This window comes from Salmo trutta, chromosome 10 (genome assembly GCF_901001165.1).
Source record: "Salmo trutta chromosome 10, fSalTru1.1, whole genome shotgun sequence".
Classification (NCBI taxonomy): Eukaryota; Metazoa; Chordata; class Actinopteri; order Salmoniformes; family Salmonidae; genus Salmo; species Salmo trutta.
In genome coordinates, this window is record NC_042966.1 from 30652163 (window position 1) to 30673153 (window position 20991).

Consider the following 20991-nt stretch of genomic DNA (forward strand, 5'->3'; position numbering starts at 1 on the left):
CCCTGTGCACAAAGGTCCATACACAAATGGTTTGTCGAGATCGGTGTGGAAGAACTTAACTGGCCTGCACAGAGCCCTGACCTCAACTCCATCGAACACCTTTGGGATGAATTGGAACGCCGACTTGGAGCCAGGTATAATCACTCAACATCAATGCCCGACCTCACTAATGCTGTTGTGGCTGAATGGAAGCAAGTCCCCGCAGCAATGTTTCAATATCTAGTGGAAAGCATTCCCAGAACGGAGGCTGTTATAGCAGCAAACGGGGTACCAAGTCCATATTAATTCCCATGACTTTGGAATGAGATGTTCGACGAGCAGGTGTCCACATACTTTTGGTAATGTAGTGTACGTCCTCCCACATGAAAAATACTCCCCAATATTATGGTATAAATTCTAAAGTATTCACTGTAGTGTTTTTCAGACTTTACTGTAGTATTCACTGTAGTGTTTTTATGGACTAAAGTCTGCAAAAGAACTACAGACTAAAGTCTGCAAAAACAATACTGTAGCATTTACTGTAGTATAGTTTAAATAGAAAACTTTACTATACTGTAGAGAGGCAACATTCAAAATGGCCCTGTGGGCCCTGGCTTAAAAGTAGGAAAATATTTAGGGAATACGGTACCATTTGTTATTGCGGACTGTACTATACTGTAGTATTTATTATAGTGTTTTAGCTGACATTACTGTAGGATTTACTATAAAGTTGTATTATCTTTGTCATAGAAGTGTAGACTTTATCCCTGAGATAACCTACTTGAGAAATACTAAAATAGCAAATTCTCTATAACCTGTAGGTAGGTAGGTCTGAACAGATAGTTCAGCGCTTCTGCTCTTTTCTATAACCTGTACGGAACACAATAGTCTATACTTGGTATGCATGTTTCTCACTTATGGGTGGCACAAATTGGGATACGGGGAAGGGGAATGGGCATTGTATATGCAAATTAAGTAATGTGGTATTTAAGTAACAAAGTAGTGTTTTTGTGGACATTACTGTAGTATTTACTACAGTGTGTTTTTTCCGGATAATACCAAAATATTTAGTATAATTTTCTACAGTATTCTACAACATTCTATAGTAAGTACTACACATGATCGAAGGTTATTATAGTGTTTAGTATAGTATTCTACAGTACACTACAGTTTACTCAATAATTCTATAGTAAATACAGTAGTATATTTAAAGTAAACTGTAGAGTTTTTTCATGTGGCACACACAATAAAATATGCATTAGGTACTAAATGCATGAAGACCGTGCACTGTGTGCAACTACATGTAAATGCATTAAAGTAGTTAATGTATGTGTTGTACAGTTCACAAGGCCCACATCCTGCACACAACTCAGCATGGCAACACAGTTAAAAACGTATATTTTTAGATACCATGTAGCGTTTGAGAGAAAACATTTAGTTGCAAAATGCCTTTTATATTTTTACTTTCACATTATCTATGAAATGCCAGGAAGTTTAAGGAGGTTTATATTTTGAAAAAAACATCACTTTTCAATGTATGCTTATACTGTATGTGAAAGCTGCAATTCAGTATCTACATGGCAAACACATTCTCTAGCCACAGCTATTTTGAGAGTAGACTTCCACACCATAAGAGTAACCCTAGCCTCCCCTTCTCCTCCCCTATCTCTCCTCTCCTCTCTCCTCTCCAATCTCCTGAGTTTCCCAGCTAACACTGTCCAGACTTCAGATTTGAGGAGGGAGAGTAGAAAAAACATGATTTTGAAATTAGTGCTGAGCTCAGCGTAACACTGTGCAGTAACTGTCTCAGTCCAGAGAGAGAGAGAGACAGAGAGAGACAGAGACAAAGAGAAAGAGAGAAAGAGACAAAGAGAAAGAGAGAGAGACATAGAAAGAGAGACAGAGAGAGAGAGAGACAGAGAGAGAGACAAAGAGAAAGAGACAAAGAGAAAGAGAGACAGAGAGAGAGCAAGAGACAGAGAGCGAGAGAGAGAGAGAGAGAAACAGAAAGAGAAACAGAGAAGGAGAGAAAGAGAGAAAGGGAGAGAGATGGAGAGAGAAATTAAGTAAGGAATGAAAAATAAATGGACAGAGAGTTTACGAGAGAGAGAGAGAGAGGGGAGGAGAGAGACAGAGAGAGACCTGTTCTCTCCCGTTTCCATGGAAACTCGGGCAGAGCGGAGAAGGAGAAAAAAGGAGGAAGAAAGAGAGAAGTGAGGCTTTGGAGAGTCACTGACAACAAGGAAAAAACATGTGTATGGAGGGAGAGAGGGAGGGAGGGAGGGAGGGAGGGATGAAAGATACAGTTAAACAGAGGGATAATAGGGTAGCAAATCTAATTGTGATAACATGATACATCCAGTGGGTTTGGTCGCCTGTCTCGACACAGTGCAACACCGTTGGTCTACCATGTCACAGGAGGAGTCAAATGATTGCTGTTGCTTTTGGTTCACACAACATAATTATTATGTGCCTGAAATGTTTGACAAAAAATGTTCTGCTAAAAGGTTTCTAAATTTCTCCTCCTCACCACTACCCCCCCCCCCACACCACACACACACTTCCACCCCCCTCTCTCCTCCTCACCTCTATCTCCCCACACACACACACACTTCCACCCTCCTCTCTCCTCCTCACCTCTACCCCCCCCCACACACTTCCACCCTCCTCTCTCCTCCTCACCTCACACACACACTTCCACCCTCCTCTCTCCACCTCACCTCTACCCCCCCACACACACTTCCACCCTCCTCTCTCCTCCTCACCTCTACCCCCCCACACACACTTCCACCCTCCTCTCTCCTCCTCACCTCACACACACACTTCCACCCTCCTCTCTCCACCTCACCTCTACCCCCCCACACACACTTCCACCCTCCTCTCTCCTCCTCATCTCTACCCCCCCACACACACACTTCCACCCTCCTCTCTCCTCCTCACCTCACACACACACTTCCACCCTCCTCTCTCCTCCTCACCTCTACCCCCCCACACACACTTCCACCCTCCTCTCTCCTCCTCACCTCACACACACACTTCCACCCTCCTCTCTCCACCTCACCTCTACCCCCCCGCACACACTTCCACCCTCCTCTCTCCTCCTCATCTCTACCCCCCCCACACACACACTTCCACCCTCCTCTCTCCTCCTCACCTCTACCCTCCCACACACACACATCTACCCTCCTCTCTTCCTCTCCTCTCTGTGCTAGAGTAGTCAGTAACATGAACAAGGCCACAGCTGTGATGGTTCTGTAGTGTAGCCTGACCTCCTACTCAATAGTGTGTGCGTGCGTGGATGCGTGCGTGGATGCGTGCGTGGATGCGTGCGTGGATGCGTGCGTGGATGCGTGCGTGGATGCGTGCGTGGATGCGTGCGTGGATGCGTGCGTGGATACGTGCGTGGATGCGTGCGTGGATGCGTGCGTGGATACGTGCGTGGATGCGTGCGTGGATGCGTGCTTGGATGCGTGTGTGTGTGTAGCTGTATGGCTCTGCTCTGTGTGGCTTCATGGAGTATTGAAACAGTTAATGTAATTCCCACTAGTGGAGAAGGAGCAGTAAACATGGTTGGGGGGCGTATGTAATTTGCACCGTGACATTGCCAGGGCCTTGGCTGTGAACACACGCTAACAAATTGCTGCTTAGATAAGCAAATCAACAGGGATCAGAAAATGGTTTCACTGGGGGCTCGGAGGGGCTGTGTGTGTGTGTGTGTGTGTGTGTGTGTGTGTGTGTGTGTGTGTGTGTATAACACTGGATGCTCGGAGAGGCACTGAGGACACAGTGGGAGAGAAGACAGGGAGAGGGATTGCCTTACTGGCATGATAATATGGTGACTGTTTGAGGTAATGTAGCTTCATTTATTCATCACCATTACAATGTCATCCATATTTGGATGTCCCTCAATTGTCAGACGAAACTCGCTCAGCAGTCAGACTAAATGTTTTCAGTTATCAGACAGAATTCCTACTATGTCTACACACAGTGGAAGAGAGGGCAGGAAACCCTTACGAGGATTAAAGACTCAAATCACGGCACCATGGCCTCCTCCAAAATCCATCACACCAATAACAGCAAAATAAAACGTTATTACCTGATCGTCCGTCCCGTTGGAAGTCTACGTGGTACCACTCCCCATCGTTGACCTTCTTGTTGACGGCTCTGGTCTTGGTGGTCCCTGACCCCATGTCCAGCAGAAGATACAAGTGGCCATCCAGCATCTCGATGGCAAAGAAGTCCACCTTCAGCGTCAGGGGGCTCTTGGAATCCTTGAATTAAATCCCATCATTCTTTATTTAAAGTGCATTTAAAATCACAACACACTTTATAGTCAAACATTTTCAAAAATAATCATGAGGCAATAAAATAAATAAAATAACATAATAGGGAAGTCACCTTGGGAGCCTGTTTGGGCTTGCCGTGGCTGAAGAGGAGAAGCCCGTTAGGCTCTGTGGTGCGGAAGTCGAAGGAGATGGAGCCCGTCTTCTTGGCGTTCCACTTGTTGAGCGTGATGAAGGACCCGGGAGTCTCAAAGGTGATGGGGTCAAGGGTCGCCACGTTCTCGCATTTAAAAGCCACAATGCCGTGAACCTTCATTTTGGCATCACCTTGTTTGGCCATCCTGGAGAGCTCGAGTCGCACGTCGTTGTTTTTATACACAACCTAGGTTGATGCAGGGAGGAAAGGGTAGGGTAAGGGAGAAAAAGTTAAATCCATATGGCCAAAAGTAGTGCACTATACAGTACAGGGAAGAGGGTGCCATTTCGGACAAAAGCAATTTTTGGAAGTGTATGACCGGAAATTGACACTTTTCTGTGAATAATGCACTACTGGCCAAAGATAATGCACTTTAAAGTGTGCCATTTTGTATGCAACCCCTGTTTGGGAGTGTGTGTGTATGTCAGAATTCTGTTTGCAGAACTCTAACCCCCCCCTAGCCAAGACATCACATCAGTCCATCTACAAACACATAGCCTATTACTGTAGCTATACAATTAGCCGCTACACATTAACTTACCACTGGGATAGAAAAATATAATCTAATTCTCACAGAGGGAGACATTTTTGACTTATGCCATGATAATATGATATCTGAGTGAAAGTGATTATCAAAATCAATGGGGTTCGGACCTCGGTGTCCTCATATGTAGTTACGGCCCTGGTAGGTAGGGAGGTAGATAGATAGGGAGGTAGGTAGGTAGGGAGGTAGGTAGGTAGGTAGGGAGGGAGGTAGGTAGGTAGGTAGGTAGGGAGGTAGGTAGGGAGGTAGGTAGGTAGGTAGGGAGGTAGGTAGGTAGGGATGTAGGTAGGTAGGGAGATAGGTAGGTAGGGAGGTAGGTAGGTAAGTGTGTGGAGGTAGGTAGGTAGGGAGGTAGGTAGGTAGGGAGGTAGGTAGGTAGGTAGGTAGGTAGGTAGGGAGGTAGGTAGGGAGGTAGGTAGGTAGGGAGGTAGGTAGGTAGGGAGGTAGGTAGGGAGGTAGGTAGGTAAGTGTGTGGAGGTAGGTAGGTAGATAGATAGGGAGGTGTGTGGAGGTAGGTAGGTAGGTGGGAGGGAGGGTGGGGTTCGGACCTCGGTGTCCTCATATGTAGTTACGGCCCTGGTAGGTAGGGATGTAGGTAGGTAGGGAGGTAGGTAAGTGTGTGGAGGTAGGTAGGTAGGTAGATAGGTAGGTAAGTGTGTGGAGGTAGGTAGGTAGGTAGATAGATAGGGAGATGTGTGGAGGTAGGTAGGGAGGTAGATAGATAGGGAGGTGTGTGGAGGTAGGTAGGTAGGTAGATAGGTAGGTAAGTGTGTGGAGGTAGGTAGGTAGGTAGATAGATAGGGAGGTGTGTGGAGGTAGGTAGGTAGGTAGGTAGGTAGGTAGGTAGGTAGGTAGGTAGGTAGGTAGGTAGTTGGTAGGGAGGTAGGTAGGTAGGTAGGTAGGGAGGTAGGTAGGTAGGTAGGTAGGTAGGGAGGTAGGTAGGTAAGTGTGTGGAGGTAGGTAGGTAGGTAGATAGATAGGGAGGTGTGTGGAGGTAGGTAGGTAGGTAGATAGATAGGGAGGTGTGTGGAGGTAGGTAGGTAGGTAGGTAGGGAGGTAGGTAGGCAGGTAGGGAGGTAGGTAGGTAGGGAGGTAGGTAGGTAAGTGTGTGGAGGTAGGTAGGTAGGTAGATAGATAGGGAGGTGTGTGGAGGTAGGTAGGTAGGTAGATAGATAGGGAGGTGTGTGGAGGTAGGTAGGTAGGTAGATAGGGAGGTGTGTGGAGGTAGGTAGGTGGGTAGGTAGGGAGGTAGGTAGGTAGGGAGGTAGGTAGGTAGGTAGGTAGGTAGGTAGGTAGGTAGGTAGGGAGGTAGGGAGGTAGGTAGGTAAGTGTGTGGAGGTAGGTAGGTAGGTAGATAGGTAGGTAAGTGTGTGGAGGTAGGTAGGTAGGTAGATAGATAGGGAGGTGTGTGGAGGTAGGTAGGTAGATAGATAGGGAGGTAGGTAGGTAGGGAGGTAGGTAGGTAGGGAGGTAGGTAGGTAGGTAGGGAGGTAGGTAGGTAAGTGTGTGGAGGTAGGTAGGTATGTAGATAGATAGGGAGGTGTGTGGAGGTAGGTAGGTAGGTAGGTAGGTAGGTAGGTAGGTAGGTAGGGAGGTAGGTAGGTAGGCAGGTAGGTAGGTAGGTAGGTAGGTAGGGAGGTAGGTAGGTAGGGAGGTAGGTAGGGAGGTAGGTAGGTAGGTAAGTGTGTGGAGGTAGGTAGGTAGGTAGATAGATAGGGAGGTGTGTGGAGGTAGGTAGGTAGGTAGGTAGGTAGATAGGGAGGTGTGTGGAGGTAGGTAGGTGGGTAGGTAGGGAGGTAGGTAGGTAGGGAGGTAGGTAGGTAGGGAGGTAGGTAGGTAGGTAGGTAGGGAGGTAGGTAGGTAAGTGTGTGGAGGTAGGTAGGTAGGTAGGTAGATAGATAGGGAGGTGTGTGGAGGTAGGTAGGTAGGTAGATAGATAGGGAGGTGTGTGGAGGTAGGTAGGTAGGTAGATAGATAGGGAGGTGTGTGGAGGTAGGTAGGTAGGGAGGTAGGTAGGTAGGTAGGTAGGGAGGTAGGTAGGTAGGGAGGTAGGTAGGTAGGGAGGTAGGTAGGTAGGGAGGTAGGTAGGTAAGTGTGTGGAGGTAGGTAGGTAGGTAGATAGATAGGGAGGTGTGTGGAGGTAGGTAGGTAGGTAGGTAGGGAGGTAGGTAGGTAGGTAGGGAGGTAGGTAGGTAGGGAGGTAGGTAGGTAGGTAGGGAGGTAGGTAGGTAAGTGTGTGGAGGTAGGTAGGTAGGTAGATAGATAGGGAGGTGTGTGGAGGTAGGTAGGTAGGTAGGAAGGAAGGAAGGTGGGAGGGAGGGTGGGTGGGTGGGTGGGTGGGTGGGTGGGTGGGTATGTTGTGTGGAGGGAGGGAGGGAGGGTGGGTGGGTGGGTATGTTGTGTGGAGGGAGGGAGGGAGGTGACTAAGTGTGTGTGAAGTGAGAGATGAGAGTAATGAGAGCTAACAGCTGTACACGATGCAGGTGTTGCAGTAAAAACGCTGATTAAGGCCTCAGCAGGAAACCTGATTAAAATATACCCTGCTGATGATGGATGTGCCTCTCACTACCAATCCACAAACATCTAAATTCATCAGGCTCCCACACACACACACACACACACACACACACACACACACACACACACACACACACACGCAATGCATTATCAGACTACACACTAACCTCAGAGACACAATGCACTCCACAGGAGCTGACAGCAGAACTACAGAGTTTATGTCCCAGAATGCCACCTATTTCCTATGTAGTGCCCTAATTTTAAACAAGGGTCATTAGGGCTCTGGTCAAAAGTAATGCACTACATAGGGAATAGGGTACTATATGGGACGCAAACCAGGACAACAGAGACACAGCAGCTAGCCTAAAGTTGAATCAGCACTACTTTATTAAATACCAGGCCATTAAGAAGGAAAAATCCACTAAACACTGATGACAAGCATCATCTTACAGTACCGTACTGCCCTGAATAAAATGTACCAATTGAACAATCGTCCCTACCTGATAAGTTGTATGACGCTGTGTGTAGGTATCTGAAAATATGTGCCAAGTTTTGTGGATACTGACAGACAGTAAGAAAGTTAGGCATGTTTTATATGGGCACTGGTCAAAAGTAGTGCACTTTGTAGGAAACAGTGTGCCATTTGGGACACATAGTAGTGTAGCTGGCTCTCCTGATTGCACAGACTGCATTATCCACACATTATCTTTAAGCACCTCAGAGTCAATTAGGTTTTAGTGAGTATACACCGTTAGAAACGGGGAGAGCTGCCAAGACATGTTAGAAGAAGTGGTCATTATAACTGTTTTAATGACTTAATCTATAAGGGTTCCCACGGGGGACCAGTACGGAAGAAAAAAAAATGTATGAAATGTATGCATTCACTACTGTAAGTTGCTCTGGATAAGAGCGTCTGCTAAATGACTAAAATGTAAATGTAAAAAATGGGTTTCTGTAAATATACAGTACCTGTCAAAAGTTTGGACACACCTACTCCTTACAGGGTTTTTCTTCATTTTTACTATTTTCTGCATTGTAGAATAATAGTGAAGACATCAACACTATGGAATAACACATATAGAATCATATAGTAACCAAAAAAGTGTTATATTTATATTTGAGGTTCTTCAAAGTAGCCACCCTTTGCCTTGATGACAGCTTTGCACACGCTTGGCATTCTCTCAACCAGCTTCATGAGGTAGTCACCTGGAATGCTTTACTATTAACAGGTGTGCCTTGTTAAAAGTTAATGTGTGTAATTTATTTCCTTCTTACTGTAATATGTTTGAGCCAATCAGTTGTTGTGACAAGGTAGGGGTGGTATACAGAAGATAGACCTATTTGGTAAAATACCAAGTCCATATTATGGCTCGAACAGCTCAAAAAAAGCAAAAAATAAACACTATACTAGATTACACTACACTACACTAAACTTAAACAAAGGGGTACAGTGTACAGACATCTATCTGAATTGTCTGGATAGTTTTTATATTTCTAACCTTCATGTCATCTTAAATCATGTTATCTCTTTCAAGAATCAAAAACAGTTTGAAGAGTGGGGCACTGGCATGAGGCAATATACACAGAACTGGATACAGTTCATCTTATCTCTTTCAAGAAATTGTATCAATAACAGCTTGATAAAAGGGCATTGAAAAATCTGTAACAGTGCCAGGTGCAATTTTCAAGCTGTGTTTAAAAATATGCCATGAAAATACACTCTTAGAAAAAAAGACCATTTTAAATAACCATTTTATCATCTAAACATTCTTTCTAGAACACACTATGAAAGGTTCCACCAGCCTTACTAACCTTTAAAATGTAATTATTTATGACAAAATATTACATATACACAATGTATACACCCCATCAAATGAAGTATTTGGCTATTTCAGCCATGCCATCTCCATAGACAAACAGTAGCAGTAGAATGGCCTTATTGAAGAGTTCAGTGACTTTCTGTGGCACTGTCATAGGATTCCACTTTTACAAGTGGAAGTTGGTCAAATTTCTTCCCTGCTAGAGCTGTCCCTTTGTGTAGCATTAAATGTACATGCAAAAACACACTTTAAAACATTACATTCTGAAATCACCCCGCAATAGACAATGCTTGGAAATATGATACAGTATATGGTTCTACTGATCTTAGGATATATAGAACCCTGTCCCTCTGCAAAGAACCCTTTCTTCCAAAAACAGTTCTTAGGATGTTATAGAACCCTGTCCCACTGCAAAGAACCCTTTCTTCCAAAAACAGTTCTAAGGATGTTATAGAACCCTATCCCACTGCAAAGAACCCTTTCTTCCAAAAACAGTTCTAAGGATGTTATAGAACCCTATCCCACTGCAAAGAACCATTTCTTCCAAAAATAGTTCTAAGGATGTTATAGAACCCTATCCCACTGCAAAGAACCCTTTCTTCCAAAAATAGTTCTAAGGATGTTATAGAACCCTATCCCACTGCAAAGAACCCTTTCTTCCAAAAATAGTTCTAAGGATGTTATAGAACCCTATCCCACTGCAAAGAACCCTTTCTTCCAAAAATAGTTCTAAGGATGTTATAGAACCCTATCCCACTGCAAAGAACCCTTTCTTCCAAAAATAGTTCTAAGGATGTTATAGAACCCTATCCCACTGCAAAGAACCCTTTCGGAACTATTTTTTCTCAGAGTGTAGATGAAACCTATTGGGAAGGAAACAAAACCGATTTGACAATAATCTCTTGGCAGGAGTGTTAGAGAGGGTGGGAGGGGGGAGGGAGAGAGGGAGGGTGGGTGGGAGGTGGATGATATCTCTATAGAGGAGCTGAAGGGGAGAGAGAGAGAGACAGAGAGAGAGAGAGAGAGAGAGAGAGAGAGAGAGAGAGAGAGAGAGAGAGAGAGAGAGAGAGAGAGAGAAAATAAAGGAGAATGGTGCACTAATTTGTCATCAGACTGGGGCCATGACATCTGGGCTATTACAGCACTGGTGTTTTGTCATCACAACAGAATAGTACAGCAGCAGCTAGAACTGGGACCTGCAGACATATTCTGAAACATGGCACATGAGATGGAGAGTGTGAATGTGTGACTGGTTGGTTGTGTGACTGTGTGTCTGTGTGCGTGTGCGCACTATGCCCAGGCACATGTCATCAATCAGAGTTGCTAAGGCAACTTGCTTCTGCTTGTTCACTGCTCATATGTCATACGTCATCATCCTGCAACCATTGCCTACAGATCAAGGCTCATATGTCATCTTCCTGCGACCATTGCCTACAGATCAAGGCTCATATGTCATCTTCCTGCGACCATTGCCTACAGAACAGGGCTCATATGTCATCATCCTGCGACCATTGCCTACAGATCAAGGCTCATATGTCATCTTCCTGTGACCATTGCCTACAGATCAAGACTCATGTCATCTTCCTGCGACCATTGCCTACAGATCAAGGCTCATATGTCATCTTCCTTTGACCATTGCCTACAGAACAGGGCTCATATGTCATCATCCTGCGACCATTGCCTACAGATCAAGGCTCATATGTCATCTTCCTGTGACCATTGCCTACAGATCAAGACTCATATGTCATCTTCCTGCGACCATTGCCTACAGATCAAGGCTCACATGTCATCATCCTGGGACCATTGCCTACAGAACAGGGCTCATATGTCATCATCCTGCGACCATTGCCTACAGATCAAGGCTCATATGTCATCTTCCTGTGACCATTGCCTACAGATCAAGACTCATATGTCATCTTCCTGCGACCATTGCCTACAGATCAAGGCTCACATGTCATCATCCTGGGACCACTGCCTACAGCATAGGGCTCATATTTCATGAACCTCAGACCACTGCTAACATACAGAGCAGAGCCAGGCTGAACTGACCTGAGTGGAGGTTTATGTTTACATGTTATCCAACAGACAAATCAGGATGCTGCAGAGAGGTTGTCACTCTGCTCAAAGGTCACAACAGGGTACTATTGCCTACAGTAGGGCTATAACAAGACCTACCCACATGAAAAAGTACTATAGTGTATGCTATGCTAGGAATACTATAGTATTCACTGTAGTGTTTTTGTGGATTTTACTGTAGCATTCACTGTAGTGTTTTTGCAGAATGTAGTATTTGCTGTAGTGTACTGTATTATATACAGTTTACTATAGTATAAATGGGTCTTTCTATAGACTAGGGTAACAGTGAGTATTTCCTACGCTGGACAACTTGTTACAGCTGTTGATAAGTCATTGATAATAATCTGCAAATGTTTTTCATGTCATTGCATTAAGATATAAGGGGAAATCATAGCTATATTCATTAAAATTCACTAGTTGATTTAAAACCTATGTTTAACCCTTTATCATGGTTGGTGTCTTGACGGATTTGTCCAAAATCGTGTGACATAAAACATACCATTTCTGTCCTTGCATTTATGGCAGTCTAAGTTGTCGTTATATCATATATTAAACATTAATCAGTTAAATTAGACATTGAACTTGTAAGAAACCCTGTAAGAATCCTGGATCTAGCTGTATGTTTTTTTTGTATAGAGATCTCAGAAAGAAATGCAGTGTAACATTTCTTGTATTCCTTATGTTACGGGGTGAAAACAATTTACATTGGCACACACAAATCCAAAATGATGTACAGTATGCGAATGCAAAATCTAATGCTTCTAACGGAAAGAGTCCCCTTACCTTGATACTTAATACCTAAATCGAAACTGTCATTAACGTGGTTCTTCAATAAGTATGCATAATACTTGTTGGATGCGCATTTGGTGTCCACCTGATTAGTTACGCCATGATATTTTCATACATCATCATCCAGGAAGGAATTTTCTGAATGACAGTCAAGTGACGGACAGCATTTGTGATAGCACATGCAATACAACAACAGCCCAAGTGCTAGGAAAAAGGTGTTTGCGAGAAATGTCCAGAATATTTGGGTGTCTTATTCGTTACGCCGGTGAAGCGAGTTGTGCCTGGATCCATGTTGGATCTAATATCCTTAGTAAATTGAATCGTTAGATTTAAAAGAGAAAGCATCAAGGTAATGAATTCATGTTTCATATGTTTTTGTGTACACAGTCAACTGTGCACAATTGTATAGGATAGAAGCAACACCTAATGCTACTCCTATTAATTATTCTGGATATAATGACAAAAAATGACATAGCCTAGTGGGCTTATTCACACTATGATCTGGTAATGATATAACATGACTAATACATTTTGTTTTCCATGTTACACCTGCCATGTTAATGAATAAAAGGGGCTTGAAGTAGCCTAGTTGAATTTGAAGCTCAGAAATGCAAGTACTGGAATAGGCCTACCTTGAAAATCAGACATTTCCTCAATTTGGTGCTTGAAAGGTCCTTGTAGTTCTCCTGCTCCCTTATACTTATCTTTGATTTAGTTTTTGTGTTTCTCACTGATTCAATTGAAGGGTGTTGTGCTACTCTGTTCCACGTGTGGTTATTATTAGGATGACAACATCTAATGCTGGCTTCAACTTGGCTTTCCATACAAATCCTTCCATTAAAAAAGGAACCTGGTGCTTGGTCACTTTCTCATTATAAAAACAGTGATGGTGAGATTCAAATAGTGAGATTATTGCTGCCGCTATTCATGGTTTTATTATGTGTGCCTGCGTCAGCCACATAGGCTACAGAAAACTCTCCATGCATCCAATTTATTTCTCAGACAATATTCTCACATATTTTGGAATGTAATAATAATTATAATATTGGCACTGCCAAAGAAATCATTATTGTTGTAGTGGTAATGGACTACTTTTTGCGTGCTTTTGGGGGGGAGGGGTTCTATATTATGCCCTACATCTACAATTATATAAATTATACAATTGTATAACATTGATGTCCTTGAAAATTCCAAATAATTGCTTGAAAAAGTCCCTGAAAGTCCTTGAATTTGACTTGTCAATATCTGTATGAACCCTGCTTAAAGGATGTATAATCCTAGTCCTATGTTGCTGTATAGGTGGAGTTATGAGACAATTTGCATATATTCACTTTTATTCCTCTAAGTACACAGGTAAAACTGCATGAAAATCCTTTTTATTTTTGTTTCAAACCATTTTGAAATGTTGATCCCAATGTCACACATTGGTGCCATTATTTATAGAAAGACCCAAATACTGTAGTAAAAAAAGAGTAGTATATACTATAGCAATTACTGTAGTATGCTGTAGTATTTATTGCAGTTTTTTGTGGACTGTAGTATTTACTGTAGTGTTTTTTCGCACTGTAGTATGGTATACAGCAGCATTTACTGTAGTGTTTTTGGGGACATTACTGTAATATTTACAAGCATATATTTTGTATTTTTTACTTTGACATAGAAGTGGGGGGCTTTCTCCTTGAAGAAACGTACTGAAGAAATATAAAAACAGCTCATTTTTCACACCATGTAGGTAGGTAGGTAGGTAGGTAGGTAGGTAGGTAGGTAGGTAGATAGATAGATAGATAGATAGATAGATAGGACTGGGCTCTGAACAGAGAGTTAAGAGGTTCTGCTCTCTCTATAACCTGTAGGGAACACAATATATGGTCTATCCATGGCATGTAGGTTTCTCACTTGTGGGAGGCACAAATTGAGATATAGGGGAGGGGAATGGGCATGGTATATGCAAATGAAATACTGTAGTATTTACTATAGCTTAAAAATGAAGTGTTTTTGCGGAATGTAGTGTTTTTGTGTAGTATTTACTACAGTGTTTTTTTGTGTGGATAACACTTTAGTATTTACTATGATATTCTACAGTATACTACAAAATTATATAGTAAGTACTACACATTATGGGGAGGCAAGTAGCCTAGTGGTTAGAGTGTGGGACTAGTAACCAAAAGGTTGCAAGATCGAATCCCCGAGCTGACAAGGTAAAAATCTGTCGTTCTGCCCCTGAACAAGGCAGTTAACTCACTGTTCCTAGGCCGTCATTGAAAATAAGAATTTGTTCTTAACTGATTTGCCTAGTTAAATAAAATATTATTGAGGGATACTACATTATTCTACAAACTGTAGTATTTTTTTGTGTGGGTAGTAACACCATAGAAATATAATCAAATGATGAGCGTCTCCAGAATTAGAAATAGAGTTGTACTTCCATTGTCACTGTGCTCACAGCTGATACCACCTGGCACACATGGGACTATACTACACACTATACTATTATAAGGCCTGTTAGTTATGTTCAACTCCAGACTTTTTATGTGCCAGTTTAACTAAAACTAAACTGGCACATACACTGTACATAGATATACAGTATAAGGCCTGGTAACAAGCATAGGAGGACTGCAGAATTAGGATGTGAGTTGATGTAACCCCACATCGATACACTTCTTTAATTTCTGCCAGACATATGTTATAAATACACACACAGTGCTTTCTGCCAGCGCCCCATTAGATGGCTTTAGGAAGAAAGGACTGGGATAAATGGGGACCCTCTCTGACTCTCTTCCACTGGGACACTTCATAGCAACTACAGGCCTTATTCATCATTGCCAACCCACTCCAGCCTTCATCGCAGCGCCAGAAAACCACAGAAGACTCGGGTAGGATTTCTGTGGATATTTTGGCATGGAGGTGTACGAGAGAGTGTTGAATTTGGTCAACCAAAAAAGTAATTGCCAATTTGCTACGTGAAGATTATTTGATCTAATAGAAGTTTCATGATGATTAGGTTGTGACGTATGCACTGACGTAAATGGACGGAAGTGGCATTTCGGCAACTTTTCATAGAGATTGATAGACGACTCCAAATGTACCGCTCAGCCCAGTCAAAGCTCTTCTCTGTCCCGGCCCATATTCCGAAAATGTTTGAATCTCTACCTTTTTGAAGAGTATCTTAAACAACTCTCACGGCGCTCCCAACGCGCCCCATTCCATTGTTAGAGCTGTCACTTAACTATCTTGTCAATATAATAGACAATCTTGAGGGATGGCACCACAACATTCCTGATAAATGCCTTGATCTAACCCCAGAAAACCCCAAAAGACTGGGGAGGATTTCTGTGCCCCCATGTGGCGTGGTGGTCTGACAGGACTAGGTGTGCAGTCCAAATCGCACCCATTTACCTATTCCCATATCTCATAAAAAGTAATGCACTATATAGGGAATAGGGTGCCATTTGGGAAACAGCCTATCAGACTGCAAGGAGGGCACCACCGACACAGGCCTAGATGGCTCTCTTTGTCTTCTCAGTAGCTCGATGCCTGCGTCCCAAATGGCACCCTATTCCCTATATCGTGCCTTATTTTTGATCAGAACCCTATGGGAATAGGGTACCATTTGGGATGCGCCTCCACGTATCACCTCAGAGGCACTCCTCTAACGAAGACATGCATGCCCCTTAACGAGATAGAACCCCTTAACGAGCTCTAGCTCCTAACGAGCTCCTAGCGCTAACGAGGTAGAGACGGAGCGTGGACATGTGGTCTACACCCTGACTGCTTATTAAGACTCTGTCGCCTCAAAACTTAGCTGTTAGGTTCCGTGAGGACGAGATGCTCGGTTGGAGGTGAGGAGAGAAGTAGGTAAGAAATGTAGGGGGAGCAGAAGGGAAGAAATGTAGGACACCACACAAGGAACAGGAGGAGGGGAAAACTACTGAAAAGAGTGCGAGAGAGAGAGAGCGAGAGAGAGAGCGAGAGAAAGAGCGAGAGAGAGAGCGAGAGAGAGAGAGAGAGAGAGAGAGATGGGGTAAACGTCAGAGAGGAAAAAGAGACAAGGAGGAAAGATAAAGTGTGGAAAAAATGACTTATTTGGAAAGATACATGAAGGGAACCTTTTATTGCAGTTCTTGGAAGATTTACTTCTCAAGAGTGGGCTGTATTCCTTGGTGTCTGCTGATGTCACAATGCATTGTTTTGGGTCAGCATCCCCATTAAGCACCTACTGTAATATTTAGCAGAACATAACAGAACGGGAACATGGAAACACCTCCCTTTACCAGCGTGTTCCAGCATGTATGACTACTGAATACCTTCTATTTGCTCTATATAATATTCTAATAATATAATATATCATATAATATTATTGCGAAGCATCTTTTGAAACTACAGAGAACAATTAGATCTTGAATAGTCTGATCCTGACATGACAGGAAAGGCTTTCTCAGCATCTCTCTCTTTTGATTGTAGTGCATAAGTACAGTATACCATATGTGTTCAGCGAAAGATTTTGTATCCAATTTAAAACCCTTGCTTTAGGTTCTGCAAACAGAATTGTCTTGGCGGGAGACCCCCCTCTGAGGTATGACAGTGAGGTGTACGGAGTGTTGGGACGGATTGGGAACTGACTTAGAACTCTGACTTAGAACTCTGACTTAGAACTTAAGGGTTCTGCAAACAGAACTCTCCTAGCCTCCTAAACTCCTAGCAGAATATCTCCTCCCCACCAGCTGAGGTATGTCAGTAAAGGCTATGGAGTGTTGAGTGCTGGGCTTTGTCCCAAATGGCACTCTATTCCATTTATAGTGTACTCTGGTCATTAACTATTTAGGAAATTTGGTGCCATTTTGGGACGCATCCCTGGAACTGGTCATGGAAATTCACCTGGCAGAGCTGCATGAAGCCTGGGGTGAATCCCACACAGAGGAGAAGGGGCTCTGGTGGGGTACAGTGGGGTGTGTGTTTGTGTGTGTGTGTGTGTGGGGGGGGGGGGGGGTCAGGATTAGCAGAACGAGTGTTTGTTTAAAGGGATACTCCAGGATTTTGGCAATAAGGCCCGTTATCTTCTTCCTTAGAGTCAGATGAACTTCTGGATACCTTTTGTACAGTATGTCTTTGTGTCCAGTGTTGGAGGTAGTTTTGTGAGCCAATGCTAATTAGAGTTAGCGCAGTGACTGAAAGTATATGAGTATCTACTAGCATGCAACAGTCCCTTAGAGATGATTAAAATAAAGAAAAGTGTGTCTGGAAGAGCAAGGGCCTGTACCCAGTGATGTACTGTACACTCCACACTCCCTTCCCTGAGAGTAGTGCACAGTGTTTGATGTGATGCCCACTCCCTAACCTGAGAGTATTGCACAGCGTTTGATGTGATGCCCACTCCTCTACCCTGAGAATAAGCACAGCGTGTTGGTGTTTACCTCTTTCAGGCAACCCATAAAGTTGTTGCTAACAGGTGATCCAGGCAGGTCAGCCGTGCTAGGACTCCCGCCAACATAGAAAAAGTCGTCGGAGCCTAGCATGGTGTAGTCTTCTTGAGTATACCCTGTGGTGGTCAGTATCCCATCCACGGATATAGTTACCTAGACAACAAAGCACAGGGAAAGGACACGCTATTCTCAGATAGCCTATCAGAGCTCTCAGTCCAGCGGCTTTCTGCCTCTGATATATAGTCTCTGAGTCTGTGATAGTATTGTTTTTCCTCTATAGATTTTTGGTAAAGATTATAGAAACCCATTTTCATGTCTGTTTGTTTTTATTTTTTTCTTGTTTTTTTGGTTATTTTGTCCAGTTTAGGATTAGTAGTTTGAGATGTAGACTGCTAGCCCCCCAAGGAATTGATAAAGCTAGTTAGCTAGGAAGTTAGTTAGTTGCCCCAGACTAAGTGTGTTAGTAAGTTAGCCCCTACTGCAACTCAAAAGGAATTTCAGCAGACACAAAAATGGTGTTAGTAGAATGTTATCTAGGTTAGTTTCGCTAGGGTTACATATTAGTAAAAGTTAATAAGCAGTTTGTTTTCTAATAAAAAGAAAAGAACAGCGTGCGAGTGGGTTAGATATAGAAAGCAGCAAGCAAGTAGAAGCCACAACCACAGGATTTAGCGTAATACACAGAAATTAGTTTTTTCAGAAAGACAAAAGTAAGATGTTTTTGTCTTTTCTTTTTGCATGTGAGCACACAAAAAGAAATGTTCCCCAAGATGGTGTTAGTTAATAGGTTAAGGAAAAATTGTTTTGGTCTGACACTTTGCGCTTATGTCAGATGTATGCAGAAGCGCATGATTGGTGGATCGTGCAAAAAAAATTCAAAGCACCATTGACAACGACAGCTGGACTGGACGAGTGGTCGGGAAGTGTGAGCATGTGCAGCGTACAGCGCAGCATTCAGAATGCATGCCATGCAGAGTGAATGGGAAATAGAACACTGGCTGAGCCAATGAGCATCAGGCCAGCCAGGCAGGAGTCAGACATGGGTCCTCCTTTGTTAACCACTGCTTGATGCAAAAGGCTCGAAACGATGCTCCTAAAAACGTGATTGGACAGGAGACAGGAAGTAAAAATAACAGGAAGTGGTGAAAACCAACCAACGGATGAAAGTATAGTCAAAATAAAAAGGTCAAAACGTAAGCAGAAAGAGTACCAACCGCAGTTCCCCTTTTTTTGTTAATGACGTCTACAGTAAGAAAAGATAGAAAAGAAACACACGGCAAACCCAAACTAAGAAACAATTAGAATGATATCTACCGAACAATGTAGTTTGTTTACCATAGCGTGTCCAATGCCTGAGTGCTTTGTGGAAAAGGGGGGAGAAAGGAAATTAAAAACTGTGAACAGAATAACGATAGTTACTCAAAAAAGAGATGATGGTTAACTACCAAAAGTTAGTACATTGCTGAGTTTGTTGTTGTTGTTGTTAATAAACATTAAAAAAAGAGATTGGTTAGTAGTATGACACATTCCATGAATGACATGTTAGTTGTTGTTTTTCAAAGCATGTTAGTAACATAGAGTAAAAAAGGGCAAAATAAGTAATTTTTACAAGATAAAAAGCAGACTAAGAAAGACTAGCGAAAATGCCTCCACAGGTGGAAGTGAGCTAGCCAGCGTTGGATCGATTGGTGACTCCCTAGACCGGACTCGTAGACCGGACTGCCTGGGTAGGCATCAACAACCCCAACCCCCACCCCTCTGACACGGTATGATTGACAGACATCAAATGGTTCATAAGAGAGAATGCCTAAAGCGCATCAGTTGACCCTCTTTAACGAAAGTCTTTCAGATCTTTGGGTTAATTTGATACATTCTTTCATTATTAGGACCAGTTTAGGACCATGTTCATGATTTTCAAGACCCGTTACGGACCAAGATTCCGACCGATCCCATCCGTTGGGACGTCGGTGGTCAGGAACTCATCTTACATTACTTTACCTCCATTTTGGTCTTATTGATGGACTTTAGGATCACTTTACTGTAATGAAACAAAGCAAAGACCCTGACACAGAATGAGAAGGAGAATGGAGATTGGATTCTCCCGTTGAGCATGCACTTTCATTATGCATTCTTAATGTTTTCACAATTAAATACAATTTTAACATTACTGAAATCATCTCAATATTTATATATATATATATATTTTAACTTTTTGTCAGTGTGGCGTTTCAAAACAAACAATTCTCTACTATCCGAGCAGGAACACATCTAGAGCGAGCTAGTGTGTTGGTAGAATGCCGTACGAGAGATCCTCAATAAAACCAGTATATTCTGTACTTCCAACTATATGTCATAAAGCAAACTGTGTCGCTTGTAAACTGTGTTGCTTTCATTTTTCTTAATTTTGCATTTTTTCTATTTTTTGGGGGTGTAACAGTTGAGCATGTGTTGAGCAGCCAAAGACCCAGAGGTCACCAACAACAAGGCTAATCCTCTAAAAGTAAATACATTATGTTCATTGTGGTCACAACTACAGTATAGAGGAATGGATGACTCAGAGATCAGCAACTCTGAACAAAGTGACACTCGGTATGCTATATCGTTTTTCACATGGTCTTTCCGCTATTGATGCCTCTGATGAAAAACTATCACTGGTCTAGATATGTCCCTGCTCAAATGCAGCACCGCGTTCTTCATGTCTTACTGCAGATCAAATCATTATTACGATCAATCCAAATACTTATTCCAAATGGGTAAAAGTTATTTGATTGTAATAATCAAATTCAATCAAATTGGGCTCATCTAAATTTGTTTACTACTAATTCTCCATCGCAGTCACCCATTTTACTGTTACCTGACGTAGATTCCTTGTAACTTTGACATCATGCCAATCATTGTCATTGAATTTCCCATTGACAGGCTCCACCAGAGCTTCAAAGGCCCCAGACCCCAAATTAATGACCAGCGATACAGCTCCGTTTTTCAGGGCCAGGTTGACATAGTCTGCAGACTTCCCCGTGTGAAGCATCAGACCGTTCCTCTGTAACGTCTTGAAGGACAGGGTGATCTCGTCGCTGCTGCTCTGGATCGGGTTCAAGGACAGGTCGTAGCAGAAGAACTCGGATCCCTTGAAGGTCGCCACAAAGTCTTCTTTTCCTATTCGAGGACACAAAGATAAAGAGGGATTGAGTTTTACATAGAGGAAGGGAGGGAAGAAGAGCAACTCCTACATTCTGTCCACCTAGCTGTTCAGAAGGTATAGGAAGATTTCAAAAAGGTTAGGTTATAACAGTTCACATTCAGTTTGTACTTGACTTGGGGTGATAAGATGGGATGATATGGACATCTACAAAGACTGCTCTCCTAA

The 20991-nt window shown here is 43.0% G+C and overlaps 1 protein-coding gene across 20 annotated transcripts in view; it reads right to left on the reverse strand.

Moving 5' to 3' along the window:
- Nucleotides 1-20991, reverse strand: part of LOC115201553 (neurexin-1a) — a 539338-nt gene that overhangs the window by 335789 nt on the left and 182558 nt on the right. For 13 of the 20 annotated variants that reach the window (XM_029765293.1, XM_029765279.1, XM_029765275.1 and 10 more), the window contains 5 exons: nucleotides 20479-20780; nucleotides 18960-18983; nucleotides 17616-17777; nucleotides 4378-4644; nucleotides 4076-4250 (listed from right to left, as the gene is read on the reverse strand). In XM_029765293.1, the coding sequence (XP_029621153.1) occupies nucleotides 4076-4250; nucleotides 4378-4644; nucleotides 17616-17777; nucleotides 18960-18983; nucleotides 20479-20780 (930 nt within the window). The remainder of the gene's footprint in view (nucleotides 1-4075; nucleotides 4251-4377; nucleotides 4645-17615; nucleotides 17778-18959; nucleotides 18984-20478; nucleotides 20781-20991) is intronic. The other 7 variants (XM_029765284.1, XM_029765281.1, XM_029765288.1 and 4 more) reach the window with 1 other exon arrangement.